Raw genomic sequence first — 19,541 nt, 5'->3', positions numbered from 1 at the left:
GAGGGAGCAGGTTCCCCAGGAACAGGGGCACCTGCTATAAGCAGGCCAGGCAGCCACAGGATAGGTAGTTAGATGGTTCCAGAGAGCACTTGCTGGTCCTGTAGGGAACTGAGGGGCCACAGTGTGGAGGGAAGGACGATGAACCCGGAGTCCTGGCACCTGGGCTCAGGCTGGGTTTGTCGCGTCTCACAGCCTCCATTTCCTTACCCGGAAGAAACTGTAACAAGGGCTAAATTGTCTTTTGGCTTTAACAGCTCGTGGGTGGGGACGCTATCCTCCAGTGGTGACAGGGCCTGCCTAGGAGTGGTGATGGATTCCTTCAGCTGCTCCTGAGGCTGTCACATGGAGTGGCTGAAAATATCATAGGGTCTTCAGAGGTGCAGTTGGGTAGCTAAAAAAGGCTATGCCAGCTTAGATGCTTTTGTTGGTAGGTGGCAGAAAATCCAACTTAAATATCATATAAACCACAGGGTGAAATTTATTGGCCAATATAAGGTAAAAACTCCAGAGGTAGGGTGGAGATCAGGCATGGTTCAATCAAGGCTCCCACTCCATTTCTCTGCTTGAGCTGTCCTCTGCTATTTGCATCTCTCCTGTTAGTTTGATCCTTGGGGTGCTCACAAGCTGACTGTTACAGTTTCAGGCTTACATCTGCACCCTACGATATCCAGAGGAAGAGAGAACATCTATTCCAGTGGCCCCCAAGACGTTTTTTTCCAGAAGCCACCCCAAAATCTTACCTTGAGCCTCATTGCCTGTTTGGGGTCACATGCCCATTCCTGAACCAATTCATATCATCAGGAGAATGCCACCTGCTAACTGGATTACAGCTGGGTTCCTGAACCCACAGGGGCAAAAGCTACAAGAACACTCGTAGCCCACTCCCTGGCGACTCTCCAGAAGTAGAAGGGCTGTGTAAGGAAAGGGTGGCTACTGGATGATATAGTGGGGAGGAGAAATGGGGTGAATGGGTGCTGGGTACACAGTGTCCGTCACAGTGGCCGTCTCTGGTTTTACTTTTCCTTTTGGCAGGAATAGGTGCTGAGCCACTTGAGGCAAACATTTGGGAAGATTCCTCACACCTAAGAAGCTCTTGGCTGATTCTGATAGGTCCACTCGAGAGAGGCTGCCTCTCCCAGGGAGGCACAGGTAGCGAAAGAGGTGGTGTAGTTTGCTTTCGGGAAAAACAGGAAGAGGACTGGATTCACGTATCTGGGTTCGAAGCCTGGCTGTCACCAGTGCACTGTTTAATCATCCTGCGTAATTTGCTTTTCTGTTTTTGTCATCTTTATACTGGGAATAATAGTACCTTATTTTCAGGGTTGTGTTGAATTTTAGTGATAATATGGTTAAAATTTCTGACACCTAGAAACTCTTCAGGGAGGGCTGGGTTTTATCTGTGTCATGATTATTTGGTGACTCACACCAGATCGGTCACCTCTTTGGGACCTGGGGTCTCTTTCTTCCCCCTTTGAGGCTGGTTGCATGAGTCCACTTTTGATGGCAGTTTGGACCACAGCCTTTACTACAAATCAGTGAAAAAGAGCAGTGGTTCTCACACTTTGCAGCACATTGGCCCATTTGATGAATACCACCAGGGATGAACCAACAAAACTTATGTAGACCAACAAAATTAGGTTTGCTGACTTGCAGAGGGAGACCGAACACCAGAGAACAATGGGGCATTTCACCAAACCAAGAAAGACCAGATTATGATAGGATCTGGGGGGAGAGGTGGAGTATAGGTAGAATGTAAAAACAGCATTGTGGGGACAGGCTCAAAGCGGAGCAGGCAGTGTATAATGGGGGTCAAGACGAAGCCTGGACTAGGAAGTGGACCCAGGTCCCGATTCCTTGGAAAACTACAAAGTTAGTTGGGGAAAAAAAAGCATGGAATGTTATGCCTGAAAATCCCTATCAGAATTTCTGTATCTACGGTAGAAACTGAAACTGCTTCTCTGTGTCAAAGTGACTCACGTGGCTCAGGTCTTCCAGGCAAGAGTGGAAAGTTTCAATCTTACTGATAGGATTGCACGCTGCAAAATTTTGTCACAAAAGTTCACCGTGATTTTTGTTCAGGTTGCAGGAGTAAAAAGCAAGGCTGGGGCCGTCACTGAAAGGCGAGCAGTGGTCCCTCAGAGTGATCATGATACGGCAGATCTGTCAGGAAGATTGCTTCCCGTTAACTTTGCAGCTGGCTTTATCAGTGTCTGCCCTGGCACTCTGATGAATGCCAGAAACAGGGCTGACTTTTCCTCTCTCAGTCTGGACTGGTTTTTAACCCTTTCACCAGTAACGGAGGCCCAAGCTCCGTTCAACTGATCCCCAAAGATCCAGGTCAGCCCACAGGCTCCTAACAACCAAGGAAGCACAGAGATGGGGTTTAGCCCCAGAAGTCTTTATCCACCTGCAAAGCCAGCTGAATGACAAATTTGTGAGCAAAGTAAGGTCTTTAGAGGAAACTTGGTAACTAGTACTTAGAAAGCAGTGCTTGGAAAGATGGTAGGACAAATTTTCTGAGCATCATGGGACATACTGGTCATCCATCACTCTCATATGGGCATAGAGGACACATGGGTCGAATTGCTTATGAATCTCCAAACCTTGTAATTGGGACGACTTCTGCTCCAATGACTGCCTTACTTCAGTTATCTCCCCCAATCCCTCCTCTATAGTGAACCAATTTCAGTGAAACTCAGATCTTGCATTTGGTAACAATGAGCTCACAGATCAAGTATCTTGGCAATTCATCAGGGAGACTGTTACACTTCAGCAGCTCCCAGTTGCCACCCATGGGCCCAGAGGCTCCAGGTGTGTGGGTTCCTCTCCAGCATCTTCATTTGTAACCATTCTGAGAGGTTGCAAATCACACAAAAGTAACGGGTTAAGGAATGTCCCCACCCCTACCCCGGGGGCAATAGAGGAAGTGAACTCACATTCCCTTTAGCAGAGGGGCTTCCTCTCTGGGGGGGGCTCACCTGAGTTCTTTTCAGCCCAGACAGTTAGAGTCAGACAAGTTTACAAGAAACAACCTCGCTAAAGGAAGAAATAAGCTATATCCCCTGCCGTCTATCCCCATCTTGTCCTACCACCTTTATAGAAGGGAAACGGGGCCCATGTAATCATGAAAATCTGCCAAGATGCTATTACCTCAAGAGAATTGAATATGTCATTATTTTGGTTTCTGTAATTTCTTCAAGGACAGTGAGGAACTATCTTGCCATCTTTCCACGCCCTTAATACCTCTTGTAGATGTTGGTTGGTTTTTTTGACGTTCCAGTTCATAGAGTACCATACCCCACTGCATGCACCACTCCAGGTTACCCTCAGTCTAACACCTGGGATGGGAAGTTGAAAGCAGTCATACCATAGTCATCACTTGAGGCTCACCAAGGGAGTCTGTTTCCTTGGGGCAGAGGTTCTAAAGCTCTAGGGTTTATCAGGATGTCCTGAAGGGTTTGTCACACAGATTATTGGGGCCCACTTTGGAACTTTCAATTCAACAGATCTTGGGGGGGGGGGGGACTTGATTATATTTCTAACAAGGTCCCAGGGGATGCTGATGGTACTGGACCAGGGACCACATTTTAGGAGCCACTACTCTGGGGAAACATCTCATGTGAGAACAATGGCCGTAGACCAAATACACTGGGGGGGGGGGGGGGGGGGAGGACTTTGAGTAGGTGGCTTTTTACATGCTCTTCCATTAAGGATGTAGGGTCTGTGTCCCTCTTGAATCCAGGTGGGCTTTTGATTGTTGGAGCAATAGAATACTGTGGATGTGATGCTGTGTGACTTTCCAGGCTAGGTCATAAACAACCAAGCAGCTCTTGGGATGCTCATTCTAGGAGAAAGCAGCCATCACGTAAGAAGACCAACTACCCTGAGACTGCTGTGTTAGAGAGTCTCTGGCTGACAGTCCTAATGAGCCTGCTTCCAGCCAATCCCACCACGGTGCCAGACATGTGAGTGAAGCCAGTTTGAATTCTCTAGTCCTGCCCATCTGCCAACTGAGTCCCACTGAGTGACCTCAGTTGAAGCCAGAAAAATTGCCCAGCCAAGCTCTGTCCTAAATCCTAACCAACAGATTCCATGAGACAAAATGGTTGTTGTTTTAGCCACTAAGTTTTAGGGTAATTTGTTACTTAGCAATAGGCAATGAACGGTGCCCTAGGTTGGGAAGGTTGGAAAGGAAGCACGCTACTCTGAATAGGGCAGAGTGCCAAGTCCAGAGGAGCCTTTGCTTGGTTTGGGTGCCCTCTGCAGGAACCATGGACAGAAACTGGCCTTAACCCCTACGTGGACTCTTATTTAACTGGCCAGGAGAAAAGCCAAGTTGAGGAAGGACTTAGTGATTATATGGTCCAGTGTTGTCAACCATGGTAGGGACATGGCGTATGTGGAGGAAGCAGATTGATTGCAGTGATCGCCCGAATTCTCACACTTCTCTGTACTTACACCTTGCAACTCCTCCCATCACCTGGCAGAATGCACTGTATTTGCCCACCCCTTGATTCTGAACTTGACCCTGTGACTTGCTTTGGCCAATGACACGTTAGCAATTGTGACAGAGGCAGTTGTTTCCCCTCTCACTCTAGCGTCTCTGCCTTTGCCATGACAATGTGCTGGGCTAGGTTGCTACAGGGTAAGGCACAAGGAGCCCGCCTGAACTGCCCCAGCCGTGCTGGCCAAGTCCTCCTAGATCAGCTGAGTCTGCAAACTGCCAGGCATATGGAGTCCAGTCAAGACCAGACTGTCCAGCCACACCCAGTCTTAATCACCAATCCAGAGCTGTAAGCAAAATAAATGCTTATTTTAAGCCACTGAATTCTGGGATGCTTTGTTACGTGTCATTGTGTGGCAACAGTTAACTGAGGACCACACTCCTTTGAGTGAGGAATGGACACCACCACTTCCCCATTGAGATTCCTGGTTCAAATCTAACTCCTGTTTCCACCTGAGGAAATGTGAGCCAGTTACAGAATGAGCAGCAGAGGATTCCTAGGCTAGTTCTCTTAGTGCATAATTGTATTCAATCCAAATTTATTGAGCACCCATTAGGTGAGAGACACCAGAGAATTAAGAAGGAATATGGTCACTGCCCACCTAGAAGTTTGCAAGACTGCTGTGGGCATTGCTGTGTGTGGAATGGAAGCAGGAGGCAGGATCACTTCCAGCCAGTGAGTGTACTGGGGGGAGGGGGGGCGTGGCATTCCAGGTGGAAGCAATTTGGTGTGCTAAAAGAATTAGGATATGTCTTGAGATTCAGTTTAACCCCCGCATGGTTCTTAGAGTCAAAGCCAAGTCTGCCTTTCCAGACCGGGTAATGGCCCCAGATGCCACGTGGCTCACATCCTTCCAGTTTTGAACTTCACACCTTTTGAAGCTGAGGTGTTCATCCTAATGAGCATAAACACCAAATTAAAAAGGAATTCATTTAGAGAAGCAGGCATAAGCATAAAGGATTAATAGAACCTTACAGTTTTCATTGATTCCTAGTAAAAAAATAAAACCCACCAAGACATATACTGCTGACCTTCATTTTTTACTTAAATATAGTGATCTTTAAGAGAATAAACCAAAAAAAACTTTACACAGCAAGTATTTTACATAAATGCAAACATTTCACATAAATGTAAACATGCACATCTACTTCATAATTACGCAAAATAAACTTTTAGGCACAAGATTTCAAAAATCATTAAAGAATAAGACAACCCAAGACAGATACAACATAAGCAACAAAAACACACATTTCATAACGCTTCAATTGGTCTTGTCTTCCAACCTACTGGTTAAGGCCTGAGTTTCAGAAATCCTACCTTCCTTGCCAAATGGAAACATCCAATTTGGCTGTACCTAAGAGAACATACTATTATCTTTCAAAATAATGTTAATAAATACATCACTCACACTCTCTCTCTCACTCACACACATACACACACACACACCATACTTACACCTTACTTAATCAGCCTCTCAATCAGGATAGCAAGGATTTTGGAATTTTCAAGTTTTCCCACCACTGAAGCACATACATATTAATACCACACACAGAAAAAAAAATGATTCTGCTATAGAAATAAAATAATGAGTGGCATCATCATAGATCTCGTTTGTTTATATTGTTTCCCCAATTCACGTCTTTACTGCGGCTTGCCATGGCTCCCTGGGCACCCTGAATTTAAGTCTTCATATCTTGCCTAATGACTTACGATACGGCAGAAGTTGTATAGGACAGAGAAAAGGCAATTTTAACAATTCAGTTAGAGACTTCCAAAACCATGAAAATCACAAATAGTTTTCAGCTGTCTCCAAATGCTTGGAATGTTTGCTCCACGTCTGCCCTCTGTACTCCACTGGTTGGTTTTCTCTGCCTCCTCCCCACCAGGCTATAAGCATCTGAATGTCTATTCTTGTGGACACCCCAGGGAATAGAGATGAAAATGACGGTCCCTGCTTTTAAGGAGTTCACACCAACCAGAGCTCAAGCAAGAGGAAGGTCAGTACAGACAGCACTCCAGTGGGCAGAAAAGAACAGAGGGAGAGTCCGCGAAGATGGCACCTACACAGCGTCAGGACTGGGGCTTGGCGGGGGAGAGGGAGGGAGGGACTGAGAAGGCACAGAGGCACGAAGAGTAAGTCCAATGAGGCTGGCACGAGGTAACTCAGAAGTAGTAGTCTGTGGGGCCAGATTCTTGATTTCCAAAAAGACAAGATTGCTTATTCTGGTGGGTAAAGCTGGAGAGCAGGCGGTGGGGTTGTGGGGAGGGAACCACCGAAGGCTTCGTGCAGAGAACAAACTGGAGCCAGCTGGAGGCTAACCATGCAGGGCCAGGTAGGACGGGTGACAGAGGAAACGAGCCCAGAGAGCTCAACTCACCAAACCCAGTGCCACGTGCAAGCATTTCCTATAGAAACAAACATCTTGACCCGACATGTGAAAAACCACAGTTCTATCTGTATAAATCAAGACTTTAGGAGGCAAAAAAAGAGAGTGAGGCTTAAATAGATTATTTTTAGTTCAAGTTCCTGGAACCTGCCCCAGCCTGAGCAAGTTAAAAGCAGTGAAACAATTCCCACATCCAGTAACAATTCAAGTCTCCCAATCATGACCTTTACCTTCCCTGAGCAGTCATTAGCAAGGAATTATAAAGCAATTATCAATTCATTATGAAGAAGTTCCTACCTGCCATTAAATCCACCGAAACCTCACGATGGGCTGAGAACCCACCGCCGAGTACCAGTGTGTCCCCATTACCTACACGTGGCGGGGGTGGTGGTGCGAGTGTGCCACCAGATGATGGCTCCCGACCCACATCTCCAGCTCACTGGAGTCACTGCACATGAAACGGGGGACTCCATAAGGTGCAACTCTCACCAAGGCCCCCACCACGAATCATCTAATTCCTTTCCAGGTCCAGACTGCTTCCATCCACTAGCTGGGGAAGCAGAGGCCATCTTTGAGTGGAAGAACCCAAGGAAGGAAAATCATTTTCAATGTTCTTAACACCCATTGAACCAAAGCAAATGGAAATTTCTCAGGACATTCAAATTGTATCCATTCAAATTATAGAAACAGGCTACTCCATACCAATCACAGGATGATTTATCACACATTCACTCAATATGGAACATTTACTAGTGACCAGTTTCCTGTAACAACAGATTCATTTGGAAACTGCACACTGCAAAAGGCAATCTTGTGACTTTCTTCTAGTTTATCAAAAATACAAATCAGTCTGGGAGTCAGGCACAAACAGTGGTACAAAAGCATGAAGAGAAATACCTTATCTAAGAATGTGCTCGTTTCATATTGCAGAACCCCTATCTCGATTCTGGTTTTTGGAAGCCTGCTACTGGTTCTTTTGCTCAGAAAGGTTCCTTCACTACACCTCTCTCCCACTCCTACCTCCCCTTACTAAAATTCACTGAACGGGAAACACTCAGTATGGACCTACATGGAACTAAAAGCCCCAATTTAATTGAATCTCATGTGTCAGCACAGTGGCTGCTGGTTTAATCTGCTCAGCCAGCCTCGTGTATCTAGGGACTTTTTGGATCAGAATTTGAGCCAGAAGCACCCAACACTTCATCTTTGGGAATCCAATCAAATCTCTGACGTACAACTAGAAGTCCCATGAACAAGAATCTCCGGTTCCAGTTAATGAGATTCAAGGGCGGGAGCAGCAGGAAAAGCTGGGGCGGGGGCAGGAGACGGGCCACGAACCAGCTGTGTGCTTCTCTTTCCTCACTTGTAAGTGAGGGGGCTGAACTCGCGGAGCTCCGGGGTCCTGCCCAGCAGCCGCTCTAGGACTCCCCTCCTCAAGTCCATCTCCACACAGGCTCGTCAAGCTGGGTCAGACAAAACTTCCTCACCACTTTGTCTCAACAGTTTAAAGTGGTTGTAAAATACTTCTATGCTGCAGTCTGAGGTCTCCCTCTCTCCCCTACCCCTCAAAGACCAGGTTTCATTTCACTGGTGCAGACCACCTGGCCAAACTGGTGGCTGCTGAGGTTTAAAAGTGAATCACTGGCCTGGTTAAGATGATGGCCTTCGAGTAACCTAGACCAGGGCACATTTGTCTGTTTTTCATGAACAGTGTTAACCAAATAGCAATAGAATTCTGTTAGTTCTTCTATAGATCTACTTTGCAACATGAGATTGTTCAAAAATTACACGAGAAAATCACCCATCACCACTAAGTTAAAGACTTGAGTATCTGAGACCTCCAGAGCCTCGAACTCCTGCTACAGTCACTGATCCACAGCACGTCCCTCTAGGCAACGGGCTCCATGCGAGCGCAGCCCGGTCCGGCAGCAGATCTGTGCACCGAGACGCTGATTTCGAAAGATCTGGCTCTAGTCATCACTGTCACTGCCAGACTCACTCAACTGCAAGTCATTTCCTACAAAACAAAAACCACAGAATCACACCAAAAGTGCGCAATTTAAAAATGACTTCCCCACAATTCTTTGTTTCACCGCCTTGGTTATCGCACTATAGTAAAACAAGCCAATTCAACTTAATTAGGGAGGAAAACCGATTTGGCTCAGTGACAAAACTGACGCAGTCAACGTTTTTAAAGAAATGCTATTCTTGATATCTGCAAAGCACAGCGATGCTACGTACTAGGATAGAACAGGGGGAAGCAGGCCAGACAGCTTTTAAATGTGTTAATAAATAGTAAAAAAGTATAAATAACCGATTCACCATCTAGAATCGTTCACATGAAGTTGCTAAAATAACACCGAGTTAGGCCGGAGGAAGCCGAATACTGTTTATACCAGTAACCTGCTAATCCAGCATTCCCTCCTGTTCAGTTACTTTAAACCTCAACTCTCAACTGAAGAGCTTCAATTACTTTAGCCTCAGATTTTTGTTTAGTGTGCAGAATTCAGGTGTTAGGAGTAAAGAACAGAAGTGCTCAGCGTTTTAATCCGATAGAGTAACAGGAGCCAGTTGATAGCACTCCGATTATAGCAAAAGTGAACCGCTATACGACTGGATTGCTACTCCTAGACCAGCCCTTCTCAGTTTGTGTGGAGGACCCCGGGGTCCTTGAGACCCTTTCAGGAGGGTACTTCCTCTTCTAACTACACACCTGTGTGAGGCCAGATTTTCTTCATATACATCAACCTAGACACCTTATGGCAACAGACTGAACCCAGGTTTCCACTAAGCTAGATCGTAAAGAGAGTTCCGAAATTTTAAAGCAATGTTACTCTCTTACTAAGTATTTTTTGATTGGAAAAATTTGTTTTTCATAAAAATGATACTTTTGTTAACATGTGACAGTTTATTATGTTATTTTAAATGAATTACTGGATAATTTAAATATTTCAGTTTTAATTTCTAATGGTAATATTGAGTGGATATAAGCCACATACACAAAGCTCTTTGGGGTGCTCAATAATTGTTACAATTAAGAGATCTGACACCCAAGAATGGAACAACTACCGTTCTAAACTTAACTCCCAATCAGCTGGTAACTCCCAATCAGCTAAGTTGAGCACGATCTCTTAAAAAGTAAGATGATGTGCTTTAACAGATCAGTGGAACTGGAGCTGGAAACCTAGTTTTGAAATTGCTTATATAAAGTTAAGGTCTTGCCACTTGAAGAGCTGCAGATCAGGATGACTTGGTGCGCAATAAAGAGCTAAAAGGATTTTAAGATACTGCTAAGCAGATAACACCCACTGTGCCGTTGTTTTTTGTTTTGTTTTGTTTTGTTTTGTTTTGTTTTGTTTTTTTGCTCTTTCTTTCTAGGAGGAAAGAATAATTTGGCATTGACTGGGCAAACTCAAGAACTGAGTCAAAGGCACAGTAGCTATCTGGCACTATTCCACTAGGAATACCAAATTCCCAATATGAAATTCACTACTCCTGGCCAACTGAGAATAGCACCAAAGCATCCCCTGACATCCAGAATGTAGGCCCAGAAAATGGGATAGCAGACAATATCCTCGACTGATATCCTAACAGTGTTCAACTCACTCAAGTAGCGTTTCTCCAGCAGGAGTGGTCTTGCCCCCCAGAGGATATCTGGCAATGTCCTGAGATATTTGGGGTTGACACAACTGGGGACAAGGGAGAGAGAAGGGCATCTACCGGGTAGAGGCCAGGAATGCTCTTAGTCATCCTGCAATACACTGGACAGCCCCCATGACAAAGATTTATCTGCCCCACAATGTCTGTAGTGGTTGAGAATTACCTTCGCCTGGTCCACTGTAGTAGGGTTAACTAGGTTAGCTTACCAACTATTGCCTCCAGACCTTTCAACCTCCTCAAAGGCAGTCATGCCAGATGAAAGCATTCATTGGGATACTGGAGAGAGAAGGGCATAGGGAGCAAACACTCTCCCCATCTCCAATACGAAGAAATCTGTTTTTGTTCTTGTTTTTCTCTCCTTTACTTTAGTATCAACTGCACGGAGAGCCACCCAGATATAGCAATGTCCTTCCTCTTCCTCTTGCCAAAGGCTAGTTGGTTTCCAAATATACCCTAATGGCTCAGGTTCCAAAGTCTATGGGCTGCAGGACACCACAGTCTGGACAACTGTGTTCTTGGGACTGTAAAAAGACCTAGAAGCAGGGGACACTATAGTGGAGGGCATCGCCCCTAAAGCCTGTAAAGCCTGGTAAATGCCAAAACAAAGAGCCGAGCTGTTCATGTTTCAGCATTTTCGAGAATTCACAAAAACTAATTTGTGCCAGTGGGTGAAAAAAAAAGAACAGATTTTCTAGTTTTGTGCTTCCCCAACACCCCCGCCCCTTTTATTTTAACTGTTTGGTAACTTCTTTCTGCTCCAAATTTTGTCAGGATGCTTTCTTATGCCTTAAATATCTTCTGGTTTACAGACTCGGGTGTAAGATATATAGAAGCTGCATCTCTAGTCTGACATGCCACCCCTCTCTGAGCCAGAAAAGGGAGAGCACACTTACTGAGGGTGTTCATGAGCTGGTTGCTTCCTTGTGGCCGGCTGGTTCCATTGGCAACGGCCGGCCTGCTGTTGTAGGGCTGCTGGTGTGCAGGCTGTGGAGGAGACGCCGGACCGTTGTCCTCACCCTCGCTGCTGGAGCTGTCATCATCGCTTCCCGACGAGCTCTCAGAGTCTGAGGAACTGCTCCCACTGCTGCTGCTCATCTGCTCAATAATGTCAACTTCAGCCCTCAGCTCTGGAATAAAATGACACGACGGGGGTTAGCCAGCAACCACTCTCAAGGCCGCAAGCTGCCTTCTGTAAATAGTGAATTGGCAAAACCAACAGCAATGAGGAATGACTAAAATTCTTGCTTCTTATTCCTTAAAAACGTATAAACAAAACGACTAAGACCAAAATGAACAAAATAAAACTGTCTTCAGAGAGACAGCAGAAACATTAACTTCACCCCAAATAACAAAAAAGAAAACTGTTTCAGATAATGATGGTTCTGTGTAAATTAAGCCTATTTGCCTTATCTACTTAAAAAAACAAAGACTGTGAATTATGGGATTAAACACCAAATAAGAGAAATATTATGCTAAAGGGTTGAAAAATATTTGACTAGGAATTGGAAGATCTGGGTGCTTGTTTTGGATCTGCCTCTAACCAGCAGTGAGACCGAGGTGGGAGTCAATGATTTTTTTCCAAGACACTTTGAAAAAATAAAAGGCCACAGCAGACAGCCTCTGAGGCCCTTTTCAGCTTTCCTGTCCCACAAAGGAACTGAGGCATGCAGGAGGAACCATGGTAACGGAAGGAAAATGGGGAAACAACATGCCTCCTCTGCCCTCTGTATATATTTCACTGACAGCCATGCCTGCCAGGTATTACATTTTTTTTATGGAAGTACAGCAGCGAACGAAAAACATGTTTACCTAACCCTTTCAATGTCGGTGAATACGTTAAGGATACCTCATAGGATACATCAAGAAAGATGCCAGATTTTCCTGTCCAAACATACCATGTGATTTTAAACACGCATGGTTCCTTTAGGCGTAACTGTCAATCACTAACCACTCATAGTCCAATTCTTGTTCAACTAAAGTGAAAACTTTAACAAACAGCATTCCAATATCCCTGAGGAAAATCAAAATCAAGAACAAAAACAAAACAGGAGGCTTGATAAGCGTACACCACGCAGAGAATGATTGTTTACTGAAAGCACTTCTATAAGGCAGAAGAGGCAAACTTCTCAAGTACAACTCTATCTTTCCCTGTTTACTACTGCTACAGATTTCATTGTGTTTCATAAAACTTTATAAATCTGAAATACGACAGCCTCATAACTTCCTGAGAGTCTGGACAACGAAAACCACCCCCTCCCTGTATGAGGAGAAAGCCAAAGTGAGAACCCGACCAGACCTCTAGGTCTTTCTAGGCCATGTCCATTTCCAGGTCCCATGGCACTCTCATGTTTACACCCTTTGTTAGTACAAAGCAATGGTCCTGGTATTTTAAATATCCCTCTGACCTCGATACTATACTAACACTGACACACCTGGTTTTTACCCCAACACCTTGAAATTCTCTTCTCCCAAAACCTTAAAGGCACGGCATATAGACTTTTGGATGACAGTCATGCTTGTTTAAATCCTGGGCCTCTGAACAGAAAGCTGCAAAGACAGCCACAACTCAAGTCACTTGCCTGGACCTCCCTTGTCAAACGAGAGAAGTGGTAACAGCCCCACCTCCGTCACCTCTGGAATGGTGAACTCTGCAGATTATTTTTTCAATGGCAGAGAATGCCCATGCCACCAGTGCCCATGTGATGTCAACATGATAGCCTTGTGATTGCCACAAAAGCCTCAACACCCAACTCCCAGTGGCTATCAGTTCCAGAAAATGCTCCCTACCTCTTTTGATGTCATCCAGCTGAGGTTCAGGTGAAGGGTTATCTTTCAAAGGAGAAGTTTTGGGTCCAACTGGAGGCTTTGTCGGAGCTCTGAATGGCAGAGGTGGTGGAGGTGGTGGCGGCTGAGATGGCTGTGGGGGACGAGTGGGCTGCTGTTCCATTCGGGCTTGGATTTTACTGCTCCCCTCAGCTCTAAAATGAAAAACAGACATTAAATTGCAGGGCCAAAAACAGTGCTCCTCAAATCTGTTCAGGTAACCAAGTACCTAGAGGTCTCTGCACAATCGTGCTTCTCTACACACTACTTCAAAATACTGATGTTTGTCACTTTATCCCATGAACTACTCACTCAACAACTGCCTGCTGCATTCCGGTACTGCACTACACACCAGAGATACAAAGATGAATAAAATAGCCCTCAAGAAGCTCACATTTTATAACAAGCAAATAAAACCGATATGCAGGACACAACGTGATCGTGAGAACCCATTTTACCAGCAGACAATAGGACTACTTGACTTGTATACGGTATAAAGTTATAGTCACAAGTATATGAGTTACTACATAAAACCAGCTCTTGAAGTGCTGGCTAGTTTCCAAGTTTTCCCACAATCTGTTTACTGCCTGTTCATCTTGTCACGCGCCAGCTCTTGCAGGTGGACAAGCAAAGCATCCCACCCCAACCGGAGAAAATTCTATTCACTAACAATTTCTTTTGTAAATGGATGAGCCCACTTTGGGCTTTTGAACTTTGGTGGGCACACAAATCGCCTGAGGATCTCATTAAAATGCAGATTCCAACTTAGCAGGTCCTGAAATTCTGCACTTTAAAAAGCATCCAAGTGATCAAATGCTGCTAGTCCATAGATGACAGCGAGTAGTGAGAGAAATGCCCACAAACATCATCTGTTGGGGAATTAACAGTGGCACCTGGTTCGGGGAGGTAATTAATACAAATCTATCCCAGGCAGGAGAGGAGCAGGGGGCTTGGACGCGCATGCCCAGGCTAAGGGCTCTGTTCTGATGCTGGACTCCGGTTCACAGGCTCATGAATCTGCAGTCTGTTCGTGTGTCTGTGTGTGTGTGGTTTTTTTGTTTGTTTGTTTTTACAGATAACGATAGTACCTTTCTAAATGTTATTTGTAAAGTTAGGTAGGATAATGCATGAAAACATTTAGCATAGTATTCAGTAACCCCTCGATAAATGGTAGCTACTTTTTTTCTGGAATGAGTAAATGAAGAAGCGTAAACAGAAAAATATCAGGCTATAACACTCTCTTTAAGAATTTAGGACTGTATTACAATAATTGCTGTATCACAATGTAAAAAACAGAACCAGTGGGTTGCTTCTATTCATAGAATGAATTGTGACTTTAAAATTTAATTGGCTTTGTATTACAAATGTAAAGCCTGTTGAATTAAAGATTAAAGAGAACTCACTATTTACAAAAATAGGCAGAACTTGGGGCGCCTGGGTGGCTCAGTCGGTTAGGCATCCGACTTAGGCTCAGATCGTGGGCTCAAGCCCCGCATTGGGCTCTGTGCTAACAGCTCAAAGCCTGGAGCCTGCTTGGGATTCTGTGTCTCCCTCTCTCTCTCTGCCCCTTCCCTGCTCGTGCTCTGTCTTTCTCTGTCTCTGTCTCTCTCTCTCACAAAAATAAACATTCAAAAAAAATTTTTTTTAATTAAAAAAAATTTTAAAAATAGGCAAAACTTTATTTTAGTGTTATAAATACCTCAAATGCATCTTGCGAAAAATTAACGTTTTTAATCTAATTACAAGTCTACAAGTTTAAATCTTATCCCCTTAGGTGGTACTATTTGAACAATCATGAGATTAATAAAATAGATTTAATTATAAAATATGTCCCTTTCCCCTGTGGCTTCCACGTTTCAGGTCTTAAAAGCTTTTATTTCTTTTTATTGCATTTGAGGAAGTGGTATTTTACTGACTTATTGAGAAGACACAGGTAGAGTTGTTGATATTATCGACAGGACACTGAATACTCAGATGCTCATATCCTTCTAAAATAACTGAAGAGATAATGCAAAGATCTAGAAACCCTGTATCAATCTGTATCTGGTCATTCACGTACCTTGTTTTCTTGACCTGAATGCTGCTACTGAGTTTTTCCAGCACATATTCACCAGTGTCATGATTAATAATAAGCACACAGTCTTTCTGATAAGGCCGTTTGTTCCCCTTGAACACAGTCATTGGTGGTGTGGATCCCTATATGCCACAAAAGTAGAAGATCAAACCAGACACACCAGTTATGAACATTAAAAACGAATTTACAAGTGGCTTCATGAGTATCAGAGCTACTCAAACAGAATAGAATGAACTGATTTCTATTTTAACTCCTCTGGCTTCCTAGGCAAAAAGAAAAGGGATATAATATACAGCAAGAATCTATAACTGTGCAACTACTTCTCAGTAATCAAGAAAGGTAATATAAATTTTCAAAATTACCGTACATTTTTCTAAAGATTCAAAACATGTTACAAATAATGGTGAGGTATGAACTATAAAAACAGATTAACCATTACTTGGTATTATAGTGAGTAGAACTTTTCATTGCAAGAAATAAAACTAATACGTGATTTCTGTATTTCCTTGTAATTTCAGAGTCCAGGGCTTCCCCTCATGCCAAGTAACCAACAGAGTATTCTCTAAGGGCAGCTCATTATTCTGCTTGGCTCAGAGTAAGTACATCATGCCACTCACCTGCCTAAGCCCTTTAACTGCTAACCTGTTGCTCTGAGACCCAAGAATAAAATCTCTAAACCAGATACCTGGCCCTTCTGCCTCACCCTGTACCCCTAGCCCTAGGCTCTGCAGGATGCAGAGTAAAAGGTGGCTGGCCTCTCTCAGATCCTCATGCTCTTTCTTGCAGGGCTTTAACAAGGCTTCTGCCTGCAACATCCTGCCTCTTCCTCTCTTTCAATTACTCAACCTTCAAATCTGCTCAAAGGTCACTTCCTTAGAGAAACCTTCCTGATTTTCTAAAATAAATGGCTGTGCTTTTTATATTTATTTAATTCCAGATCATAAGCTCCCCCAGGGCAAGAAAAGTGCTTGTTTTGTTCGAGATTGTATTCTCAGTGCTTAGTAATGGGCCAACACATAGTAGGCACTCAATTAATATTTGACATATATAGGATTTGATTGTATGGAATAAAAAAAAATTGGTTGGCTCCTTGACTCCTTATTCATAGGGTAAAAACTTAGAGTTGGAAGGGACCCTAGAGACCATTTATCTAACCCCTTCATTTTACATTTGGCAAACGAAGATCCAAAGGGAGATGATGTAATCTGCTAAAGGCAACATGCAATGAAATAGCAGTTGGAACTGGCAGACAAGTAATTTCTACTCAGCCTGAAGCTTCTTGTCCAGAGCCTTTTCATCCTATTACTGGTTACCAAGACCTTATTATGTTCCAGGACAGGGCTGTGACATCCAATGACACCTGTTCATTATGAGCATTTTGTCTGATCCTTCAGGCTGTGTGATTATAGTGCTACTTTGGACAAAGCTTCAAAAAAAAAAAGTCTCTCTCCGTAGGGGTTCTCAATTTAACCTTTAATTGGGTTCCTCATCCCTAAATTAGCTGAATGCTCTGATCCTCTGGTGCTTGGTTGCAACTTTCAGTCTGCAGTCCGCCCTTTGCCTGATGTATGAAAGGTGTCAATTCTGCTCCTGCCTGTCTTAACTCCTGGTTTGGCTGTGCCACACGCCTAAACTGTTGTTGCTATAAGCCAACATGGCGTCGAGGGCCTTGCTCTTTGGAGCTGTGTGGGGGAAAAGCTAAGCCAATCTGAAAGAGTGGCTAGAGGGGCTAAGTATCCAGACAGGAACCTTGTCTACTTGGTAGCAGATGGGGGAAAGGGGAGCGTGGGAAAAATGGCAAAGAATCCTTTTTACTCAAGCACTTGGGAACCATGAATTCCACCCTACCCCATCCCCCCAATTCCCTTTTTCCTTATGTTGGAATTTTAGAAATCTAAAAATTTTTAAATAGTAGGAAAATTCAAATTGCAATAAATAGAATATGAGGATTCACTGTGATTCCACGGTGCATAAACTTACAGGGATATGTGGCAGGGTAATTGTGACTTCATCTCCTTTGCCAACCTGAAGCTCTCCTTCACAGGAAGTGTCTATGGATGCTGGCTTAAAGTCATCTAAAGGGAAAAGCAAAAGAATATTTATCCAGCCGGTTACTTATACTAAGCCTCCTGGTTATTCTTGTTTAAGAATTAAAATTTTTTTGTGAGTCAGATAAATGGAAAAATACAACGTAGAATTAAAAAAACCTATTTCATTGTGGAAAAAAAGCAGAGAATAGTACAATGAGCCCCTGTGTACTGTCACCCAGGTTCAAGAAGAATTACGAACTCAGGGACAATCTTGTTTTCTCTATACCTCCTACATACTTTGCCTCCCATCCCTGCTGGATTACTTTGAGGGGAAAAAAAAAAAAAAGCTAGAATTCATACACCATTCTATTAAGCGAAGATATTCCCTTCTCCCAAGTGACACATGAAAATTAATGCCTTCTTAGCCAGAGGGGTTTTGTTAGGATTGTTGTGTACAAGATCAAAAGCAACAGAGCATATTAAAAAGATTCTGTGACTGTAACACCCTATATGAAACAGGAAAGCCCCAGTATCATATAAGCTGATTTCATTTTGCATAGAAACTGTCAACATTAGGATTTCCCACACTCAAGTTCTTATAAAAGTACAGAACAGATGGTTGAACTCTATCTCCAAAGGTTAATCCTGCCCATCTCTCTCAACTGCTGCTAACGTGCACCACGAACAGCCATCTTACTCCATTCTGACATAAACTGGCCTCACACTGCAGGCCACGTGCATATATGAAGTGTCTCACTTAAATTCCACATTGCTCTTCCCTCTACCAAAACATCGATTTAGTAAACTGCTCCGAAAACGATGCTCTTATCACATTCCCAATATCCTCCCTCTGAAAGAGCTGATCTGCTGTCAGTAGGAGACACAATAATGATTTGGCAAGTGACCGCAGAAATATGGAACTTCATTATCTAACACGCCCTCTTCCAATGTGTTGAGTCACATTTATTAGCTCCTTAGACAAAAACAAGTCTTAACCAGCATTAGGGCTGACGGATACCAGAAGCTTGTGAATCACACAGAAGGATGCTCAGCCAGCCCATCCCTAAGAGCCAAAACTTTACCCAGGACATAGAGTGGACGTGCCCTCCCTCCACAGAGTCTATAATCATGTAGAAAAGGAAGGTCCAGCATAACGACTATTTGGACATTCTTGATGCCTCCTCTCCCCCGCTTCCAAGCATACACCAAGCTTTATCAAGGCTCACGCGTTCCAATTTTATTCTTCACTCACATGGGACTTGGTACTGAGTTAAAGTCGGGGTAGTATAGATCACCTCAAAAGACAGCAGAGTCAAACGAGGTACAGAAAGCTGGAGGAGGAAGACGGATGGAGCGCACAGAGGATGCGGATTCTTTGGCTACCAAGGGGATGAAGCGCAGGCTCAGGGTAACCAGAACAAAGACGAACGAGGAACGAAGGCTAAGGAACACAGGGAAGAGGAGAATGTAACAGGAGGGAGTCGATAAGGCTCATCGGCAAACGGGAAGAGTCCTTTAAATGTGGAGGACTCCGCTGGGGTCATCAGAAAGTGGGACGGATTACAGGGAGAAGTGGAGTCTGATGTGGGGTCACAGTCTTTTGGTAATATAGAGGGGTAAGTTTCGAATAAAGCAGGGCTGGGTGGGCGGATGAAAAACAAAGGAGCCAATAACCTTCGGAAGAAGTAGTTGGGACCACAAGGCAGATGGGTAGTTGGGAGTGGCGAAGCGTTTGGTTTGGGGAGTGAGCTGGAAAAGGGGGGAGGGGGGGGAGGGGGTGGAATCGAGGTCCAGGAGGATCTGGGCGAAGAGAGAAGGGAGCTGACGTAGGCAGGAGGTTCCCTGGGCTTTGGAGGGACGAGGGAAGAGAAGAAGGAGTCGGGTTGGCAAGAGGCGGCGGAAGGGAACAGAGGGGAGGGCTGGCTTACAGCGAATGGTGTGGAAAGAGGCCCGCGGTCGCTTCTCGAAGCTCTCCCCGAGCCGCAGGCAGTGTTCCTCGCGGTCCAGCAACGGGTTCGCGGTTCCGTTCATGGCCCCCCACGAGCCTAGCGCCCGGACCGGC

At 44.4% G+C, this 19,541-nt stretch overlaps 2 protein-coding genes across 3 annotated transcripts in view; one reads left to right on the top strand and one right to left on the bottom strand.

The window, feature by feature from the left end:
- COLQ (collagen like tail subunit of asymmetric acetylcholinesterase) overlaps nt 1-16,131 on the top strand; it is a 76,800-nt gene extending 60,669 nt beyond the window's left edge. Inside the window, exon 17 of the mRNA XM_043595447.1 lies at nt 15,968-16,131. Within this exon, the coding sequence (XP_043451382.1) occupies nt 15,968-16,103 (136 nt within the window). The 3' untranslated portion in view covers nt 16,104-16,131. The remainder of the gene's footprint in view (nt 1-15,967) is intronic.
- EAF1 (ELL associated factor 1) lies at nt 456-19,517 on the bottom strand. Of its 2 annotated transcripts, none has more exons than XM_043595450.1 (6): nt 19,408-19,517; nt 17,430-17,524; nt 15,435-15,571; nt 13,340-13,530; nt 11,446-11,679; nt 456-658 (listed from the first exon to the last, which is right to left on the bottom strand). In XM_043595450.1, exons 1-6 carry the CDS (start codon nt 19,508-19,510, stop codon nt 618-620), a joined length of 801 nt encoding a protein of 266 aa, XP_043451385.1. In that variant the 5' UTR covers nt 19,511-19,517; the 3' UTR covers nt 456-617. The 2 variants fall into 2 exon arrangements, with proteins under 2 accessions (XP_043451385.1, XP_043451384.1); XM_043595449.1 differs by lacking the exon at nt 456-658 and adding an exon at nt 5,527-8,909.
- Nucleotides 19,518-19,541: the final 24 nt, after the last annotated feature.

Source organism: Prionailurus bengalensis, chromosome C2, assembly GCF_016509475.1.
Source record: "Prionailurus bengalensis isolate Pbe53 chromosome C2, Fcat_Pben_1.1_paternal_pri, whole genome shotgun sequence".
In the NCBI taxonomy this organism is placed as follows: domain Eukaryota; kingdom Metazoa; phylum Chordata; class Mammalia; order Carnivora; family Felidae; genus Prionailurus; species Prionailurus bengalensis.
The sequence above is the reverse complement of the archived record's forward strand: the minus strand, read 5'-3'. Positions and strand labels throughout refer to the sequence as shown.